Genomic DNA, 8,441 nt, shown 5'->3' on the forward strand with positions numbered 1-8,441 from the left:
TCACTCGAGTAGTAACAGAATTAAATAACATTTTTCGATTTAATCTTTAATATGTCAAATTTGAATTTTAATCTTTAATAGTTCAAATTAAATTTGAATTACTTAGACAAACCATAAATGATGACAAAACTCGGTACAAAATATTATTATTATATTTGTACTTATTTTTAATTTTATTTTTCTATTATATTTAGTATTATTGACGTTAACAAAGCATACAATTTGCAAGAATATAAAAATATTCTGATTTACCTCAAACATTTTATTGAGGAAAATGTGAAATAAGTGTTTAAACCATGTGTTCTGTTTCATTTAAAACGAACAAAATAGAACTCGTTGTGTTTACCGATTTACAATTCGCGCGTCGTCTTCAAGGCAAACGTGTCTTCTTCCGAGCGTTTGTTGGCGTAGTTCGTGTTTCAACGCCTGTTTGTATACCGGCGCATGCTGACGCAAGTAAAGCAATAACGTTCAAACGTCAATAGCCACTTAATAAATTGATTCTTAACGGATAGTCCATTGTGCATCTCGGTGTCTGTGGAGGCAGCAAACAATGGCAGAATGAGAACGTCTTCCTACGAGGTGTCATATGTACTTCTCAACAATCGCGATATAAAACACGATATTCATTCCCTTTTCAACATATTTACACGTCAGTCGAGTGTAATAACAATAGGCGAAGCGTGGTATTCAAAGATAAATCCGATTAACAATTCATATAAGGGATATATTATAGCGATTCAATAAGAAGAAGATCATTTCCTCGATCGGAACAATTTTTTATCTAGTTAGTTTAAGATGAAAATTAGCAAATCCTATATGATAAAAAACGATTTGAAGTTATCTTAAAATTTAGCTAAATAATTTTTATTGGACTATTAAAATAATTATATAGAACGCTCAAGCTAAAATATTAAAACTTTTTGCAACACACAATTGGAAAATTTGTGTTTATATAATATTTTAATACATTTCATGTGTCTCAAATGATCCACCCAAATTTTTATATTAATTTAATACAAAATGAATATTTAAAAAGTAATGCAAATATTATGTAAAAAATTAGTACATAAAATGTAACACATCCACAATTTGTAAGCAAATTATGAGAGCATTTTTTTTTAGGGAAATTAATATTTATAAATTAGCATATATTATTGTTAAATTAGAATATATTATTTATTTGTCTTAGAATTTACTTATCAAAATATATCACTTTAATATTATTTGTTTTATATTTTTATTCATAAATTGTGCTATTTTAATATTAAAAACTAAACTTGAAACTCGAATAATCGAAGATTCAACACAAAAATTTTAACAAAAACTAGTTTAACAATTGCAAAATATTTTTTTATTATACTTCTTGCCCAATCTTGAATTTCTTATATATCAATCTTATATATCAATCTTATATATCAATCTTGAATTTCTTATATAATTATATAATAATTTCGTATATAATAATTTTAGTCTAATAAAATTATTTTCCGATCTAGCTAAATTAGATGTTTCAGCAAAATCATTCTTTCCATGTAAAATTAAAATTCGTGTTTAGTCATTCCATGTTTAGTCAGTGTCGATTTAGCGAATTAAATTTGCGAATGTGTGTCATGGAATTGCGTGGATTTTCATGTCATAGTCAAATGTCGTACAAGAGACATTGATGTGGGGGGGAGGGAGGAGAGGGTGGAGGGATGAATAATGTTTCCCGCTCGAAACACGAGTTTACATAATCGTGCTTTTAACTCAAACTAACTTGAGGATTATTTGTTTACCATTGCAGACGGCCATAAGTTACATGGCTGGGAACGGTGCAGCGGCGATGCTTGAGCTGGCGCTCTCTTTTGAAGGTGTGGACCCGAATTTGCCTGACAATGAGGGTAATACACCACTCCATTTTGCCGCTCAGGCTGGTGAGTGATCGATTATATCATTTGAATATCAAGTTACTGTAATTACGTGAAACGTATACGAGATACCGGGAAAATGTCATTGACGTATTGCGGAAATCAATCCGTTTGATCCTGCAATTTTCCAGAATTCGATTTTAAGAATATTTGATGGAATCATATGATTAAATATAATAATATTGTTGCAAATACAGTGAGATATTAAAGTACCTTAGACACCGTTTGAGTAGTAGAATATTTAAAGATATGCGAATCTTTTTGGACACCGAATAGAATTCAATTGTTCTCATTAAGTATAAAGAATTCCTATTTTCGTTCAAGAAGCAGATCTTAAATGTTTTAATTTAATGATTGTTTAGAATTGAATTTCATTTCATTTCTTTGCTCGAATCCGAATTGAATCAAATCGATATATCCGAATCTAATTAAACCGAATCGTTAAAACATAACTTTTAATTAATAACATAATTATTATTAAATTGAATTTTAATATATAGATAATTAAAACATATCTAAATGTAAAAAATATTGATTATACATATACTGTATTATTTTACTTATTAACTAGAAACATGATTTTATAAGATTGTCAATATATTCATATTCATATTTTTTAGATTCGAAATTTTCGAGTTGAGATTTAAATTATGGAGATTATCTGATTTCATTTGATTCGTATTTGAATACTTAACATCTCTACAAATAATTTCAAACATCTCTAGAAATAGTTTAAAGAGACATTTTTTACACTCTTACACTTCTTTCTCTCTTTTTCCGGAATTCAGACTATCATCTTTGGCAATTTATAACCAATGTTCCTGGCGAGATGCGAGAGTAGGATGACCGCGTTTATTCATAGAGAAAATGAGTGACAAGAATAAATGTTGCATCAATCTTATGGCGTAAACGTAGCGATGAATAGGAATTAAAATTTTTGTAGTTAAACTATGTTATAATTTTTGTAGGAATTTTAAAAATATGTTTATCCGGGAATGATTTAGAACATAATTTACATTGATATTTATTTCTGTTTTTTTTCATCTCATAATCATCCCCCCTTAGTAAGTTGCCAATGGCAAAATAACTATATGCATCCATCATACTCGCGGATCAATCATGAACATAAAAAATAACAGGATAAAGTTCAAGAGATACTTATTTAAGTTTATAACTCATGGCGTTTAAAGGCTCAAATAAAGTGAGAAAATAACAAACAGCCATATTAGAAGTAAATGATTATTAAATCCGTACCTTTTCTTTTCATTTCGTAATGCTAATTTTTTTATTATACATATTCTTTTAATACAGCATAGAAAAATATAATATATTAATTTTTAAAAATGTACGGAAAGTATAGTTAGAAAAGAGAAACGGCTTATTTAATCGACGTTAAATCAAGTAATCTCTTGTCTGTCTCTAAGATCCCATTATATTTTTTGTGAATGGAGATAATGTGGGAATAGCGATAAGAGCCATTGGAAAATACTGAAAATATGCCTAATACCAAATCTGCCGGCGAATTTTTTGCACCGACACGGGGATCCCATCGCGTAACACAATCGCCGAAAATAGCGAAGAACATCGAAGCGCCTCTTGCAACAAACGCGCAGCTATGTGATGACGCGTGCTGAAAAACGTTCCGAGCCAAAACATCACGAGTTATGAAATATATGAGATCTTGCACGCGAATAAAATCAGTATCGATGATGTCAGTACATGGTCTCTGTTACGTATCTGTGGACAGGACAGACCGAATGCCTCAACATCCTTCTGGAGAGATGTCCGGATATCGAAGTAGACGCTAGAAATACCTTGGGCTTCACACCGCTCATGAAAGCCGCCCTTCAAGGTAGAACCAAATGCGCGAAGATTCTCTTATTCGCCGGTAAGCAAGTAATTCAGTGCAATAATCAGTGCAAACTATAATTAATTAATAAATCTAATTTACTCCGAGCAATAATCTGTAAGATAATAAATCTGTATAGCTGACACACAAATAAGTGATTCAATATAATATTATAATTAATTCTAATTTACTTTAAATAATAATGTTAGATAATATAATCTAATATAATATATAATATAATAAAATGAAATACAATAAATATTAATCTAAAATAATAAATAAATCCAACATTCTAACATTCAATTAATAAAAATCAAATTTTTTTAATCGTAAAATGGAATAACTTTTGCTTAATTAAAAAAAATGTCTTGAAAGCACTTATGTTCGTTATCAAGACATAAGAAGTTTTAATTTAAATTGTCCTTCGAATTTTTGAGATATTTTATATCCTGATTTTGATATACATATCTTCTGGGCAATATTAAAATAAAAAGTTACTTCATTTTATGATATTATAAAAAATATGATTACAAAGCATCACGAAATATTTCTTAAAATTTATCATCTACGCTGCCTGAAAATTATTTTCGTGAATTCCTAGGTGCAAATCCCACACTACGTGATCACGGTAGAGGCCTAAGAGCTGAGCAATGGGCGAGGTTTTGCGGCAGGTACGTATGCGCCGAGATGATTGAAAGGTTCGCGAGACATCGTCTGTTAGAGAGAACGACGTCCTGTCGTTGGGGTAGCGAGCCCGAGCTCGCTGCGAAAGTATTACAAGGAAAGGTAAATAGCGCGATATGTCAAGTCTCCTCTTAATCGGATTTCTTTCGGAGTTTGAAAGACGTAATCCTTACAAACTATGCCAGGTGACGCCTATACCTTCAACGCCTTTGCCGCAACCCTCGGGACTAAAGTCGAAAATAAGAAAAGTCTTCCGCACCACCTCCAGCCCTGATCGAACCTTCTCTCTGGTGTCACAGCTCACCAGTGCGGCTCTGTGCGCGAGCAGTCCGGCTTTGCCGAAGCCGTCACCTGTTGTGAAAAGTCTTCTGCGACCGTTGAGCGTGCCCCAATTAAGGTGTGACTTTCATCAAAGAACTAAAACTTTCTGAGTCATGCCGATCAATACTTTGTAATCACATTTTTCAATGAGTACAAACTTTGCAATGTCTTTGACGTTTAGTAGAAAATTACAAGCAGCCTCAAGAAGAAATAGATAACATTAAAATATTAATTGGATATTTTCTTTAAATCACGTTCGATAATTTTAATTCTAAAGTAAACGTAAACTCAAAAGAGAAAATAAAAATTTGTGCTATTTTTCAGGGTGACGTTGGTTTCGCAGCAGGATTTTCTGGAGAAAACGTCTGAAAAGTACGGGACAAATTTTACGGATAAGATCGAGAACTCCATGGCAAAGCCGCCACGCTCGAAGAAGAAGAGCAAGTAGTCGAATGTAAAGCTTTCGCGATTAAAATTACGGGCCGCGTTTAGTCGTCCGTTTGGCATTGAACACACGCGAGTGGAGATTGAAAGGTTTAATCGAGTCTGTTTGACATAAAGCAGCGAGATGGACAGAGTATTTATGATCCATTTGAGATCATTTACATATTATCCGATTCCGCTGTTGCCTGGCCGATCGTTCGGAGCCGCGGTGCTTCAAGTAGATCGTAGGTTGTTCGTTTTTACCTCGCCAAAAAATATTAGCGATGCATTTCACCCGAAAGGACGTTTTGCGAGATCAAAAGGGAGGACCTTCGAAACTTCGATCGTTCCCGATTCAACCACGATCCAGTCGGCAGCTGCCGTTGAAGTTATGTTTATAGTCCTCGTATTCGAGATTGTTTTCGATGTAAACAGCCGCCATGGTCGGACGCATAAACATTGGAACGGTCGAATCTTATTTTTAGTTTAGATTTATAATGGATTGCGCGCGAGATGTGACGAAACAAGGTTTGCTGCGTGCGCGCAAAGGCGATTTAGAGATAGAAGATCGCAAAGTTACAATCGAGAGATCGCGTTAATCGTGATAGTGAAAGTTACCTCTTTCCCAACCTCGGTAAATGGAATCTCGATTTTTTCCAGGAAACGTGAATGTGTAATACTCGTATCAGACTAGAAATTGAAATTATGATTGGATTGGGTTTTAACTAATTAGAAGAAAGAAAATTATATCAAGTTTAGTGAACTTTGTTTTGATTGATCAAATTTTAATTCAATCTTAATCTCTAATCTGATATGAGCTTAACTTGAAGCACGCGCCGAAGCGAAGCTTCAGGGGTTTCTTACCGATTAAAGTTAAAGATAATCGAATGGACTTGCGATTAATGTGTCGCAGGCCTCCCCCTAACTTATAATACATGCGTTTTACGTACAAGATTTTATATCGATGCAGTTACTGTCAGATGGTTGTTTAAATAAATGTCTTATTAATCTTATTAATAAAGTTACTGTCTTTTGATTATACATAGTTGAAACACAGAGATTGGCGTATTTGGAGATTCTTTTGTCGAGTCTTTGTTTTTTATTAATCCTTTGAATCAAAAGTACGCTCATTTCTCAGAACGACGATTTCGTCGTTGCCGGCGATTCTTCGCTTGAGACAGGATTTCATACGCCTGTTGGATTTCCATGAATTTTTCTTGAGCCTTGCGCCTTTCCTCCTCTGAACCTTTAACCTTGTCAGGATGATTATCCCTGGATAGACTTCTCCATCGTGCCGTGACTTCGTTCTGCGAAGCGGTTTGTGAGAGACCCAGGATCTGCGGAGAATGAGAAAATGTTAAGGATTTCTTATGCGTATTTTTTAAACAAAAAATTATGAAAAAATTATAAAAGAATTACAAATTTTTCCATTTTGTATAAAAATAATATAAAGGTAATATAAAAAAGTTTGACGGCAAGCTTGGATAAAAAGAATTTAATAAAAAATAACGTTTTAAAAAAATAATTAAGATAAAAATGAGAAAATTATTAAAACTATAAAAAATTGTATTGTAAAATAAAAGTATTGATCTTATTGAACTATTTCATACGTATATAACATCAACTTTTATAAAAGTATAAATTTCTCATTTTACTCGCTTTTTGTTGACTATATACATCTGATTCTATACATTCTTAAGTTACTTCTTTGTAAGTAAATTTGAATTCCAAATCTAATAAAATTTTATAAAGAACCGACCTTGTAGGCATTTATCTCGCCTCGAGGATCCGTGAGGTCCACCAGTTGCGCCCACGTTGCCCAGAAGCCTTGATGTCTCGCCTGGTTCCACGTCGCTTCCAAACTCGCCTGTAAAATAAAGAACATCATGAAAGAGATTTCTCAAATCTCAAGAAATTTACTGCTTACCCTTTAAAGTCAAAATCTGCTGGATCTATGAAATCCATTTAATTTATGTTCAAAAGGCACTAATCAGTTGCAAGGAACCAAAGACATGATTTGCATAGAAAAGAATAAATGCTAAACTTATTTTAATAATAATAATTGAAATTTGCGGATAAAAAATATAATTGAGTGAATTCAATAGGTCCATCGTTAACTTTGAAGAGTTAAAAATTCAAAAGATTTATTGTAGACTCACCTTGAGATCTGTCCAAATTGGCGAAGTGAGAAAATGTTGCACCGCTTCCGACAGTTTGATCTCCTCGCCTTCGCTATCCGTAATAACCGCGTTGAAGTATAAGTAGCTACCGATTACGGCGAAGTAGAGCATGAGAGCTAAGCCTAAGCAGGCTATACGTCGGAAGAAGCTTCTTCTTTTTTTCGGTTTTAGCCGCCATTGCTTGCTGAAAGTGTCGAAGCTGAGACTCGAGGTAACCACCATGAGGAAGATCCACATGGTATCGTCGGCGATGTAATATAAGGTCGGATAAAACAGATATGATGTGACAAGAGCTATCCATATCGAACCTTGTTCTCTCCCAATGTTCCCGACCGTCCATACACCTATTGAAGTATTAATAAATGAATAAAGCTTTTTAATAAAATATTTATAAAATATTTAGTAAAATATTTATATTTCTACATGGAAAAGATTTTGCTGAAGTATCTAAACATTTAGCTAAATCTGAAAATGATTTTGTTGGATCATCAAAATAATTATGTACTTTCTAAAATTTTTATATTGGAATCTAATTCTAAAGAGTGAAATCTGATTCCTAAAAATTAACAACTGAGTCACTCTTTTTCATCAATTGTCACTTTAGAATTAGATTCCACTCCAAAGATTTTAGAGAATTCAGACTGATTGCTAAAATACAAAATTTTTTATAATATTGCTCATCATGCTGGAGATTTTTGAATAACTATTTTAATAATCCAAAAAAAAAATTATTTTCAGTCTAATAAATTATTATCTAACTAAATTTTTATATATTTTAACAAAATCCTTATTTTCATAAAATTTCTGTTTTCTTTATTTATATACATATAATTTAATATTATTTTTATCTAAATAATAATATATTATACATATTCAGATAATCCTACAATAATAATAACAGATAAATCTTACTCATTACATTTAATCTAGAAACTTTTGACTCGATTATTGATTATTTATTTGCATAATATGAGTGATTTTACACTTTAAAATATTTTTATTTACTTAAGTATTACTCTGTATATACATATAAATAAATTTTAAAGAAGTTAATTAAATTATATTCATATTTAA

At 32.1% G+C, this 8,441-nt stretch overlaps 2 protein-coding genes across 4 annotated transcripts in view; one reads left to right on the top strand and one right to left on the bottom strand.

The window, feature by feature from the left end:
• LOC108686598 (protein HOS4-like) overlaps positions 1 to 6,200 on the top strand; it is a 29,469-nt gene extending 23,269 nt beyond the window's left edge. For all 3 annotated transcript variants that reach the window (XM_018191992.1, XM_018191993.1, XM_018191990.1), the window contains 5 exons: positions 1,787 to 1,916; positions 3,658 to 3,798; positions 4,361 to 4,545; positions 4,629 to 4,840; positions 5,089 to 6,200. In XM_018191992.1, the coding sequence (XP_018047481.1) occupies positions 1,787 to 1,916; positions 3,658 to 3,798; positions 4,361 to 4,545; positions 4,629 to 4,840; positions 5,089 to 5,212 (792 nt within the window). In that variant the 3' untranslated portion in view covers positions 5,213 to 6,200. The remainder of the gene's footprint in view (positions 1 to 1,786; positions 1,917 to 3,657; positions 3,799 to 4,360; positions 4,546 to 4,628; positions 4,841 to 5,088) is intronic.
• Positions 4,867 to 8,441, bottom strand: part of LOC108686600 (dnaJ homolog subfamily C member 22) — a 5,135-nt gene continuing 1,560 nt past the window's right edge. The window contains exons 3-5 of the mRNA XM_018191998.1: positions 7,347 to 7,711; positions 6,947 to 7,054; positions 4,867 to 6,524 (exon numbers count right to left, since the gene is read on the bottom strand). Of these exons, the coding sequence (XP_018047487.1) occupies positions 6,315 to 6,524; positions 6,947 to 7,054; positions 7,347 to 7,711 (683 nt within the window). The 3' untranslated portion in view covers positions 4,867 to 6,314. The remainder of the gene's footprint in view (positions 6,525 to 6,946; positions 7,055 to 7,346; positions 7,712 to 8,441) is intronic.

The sequence above is a fragment of the Atta colombica genome, unplaced genomic scaffold (assembly GCF_001594045.1).
Source record: "Atta colombica isolate Treedump-2 unplaced genomic scaffold, Acol1.0 scaffold187, whole genome shotgun sequence".
NCBI classification, from domain to species: domain Eukaryota; kingdom Metazoa; phylum Arthropoda; class Insecta; order Hymenoptera; family Formicidae; genus Atta; species Atta colombica.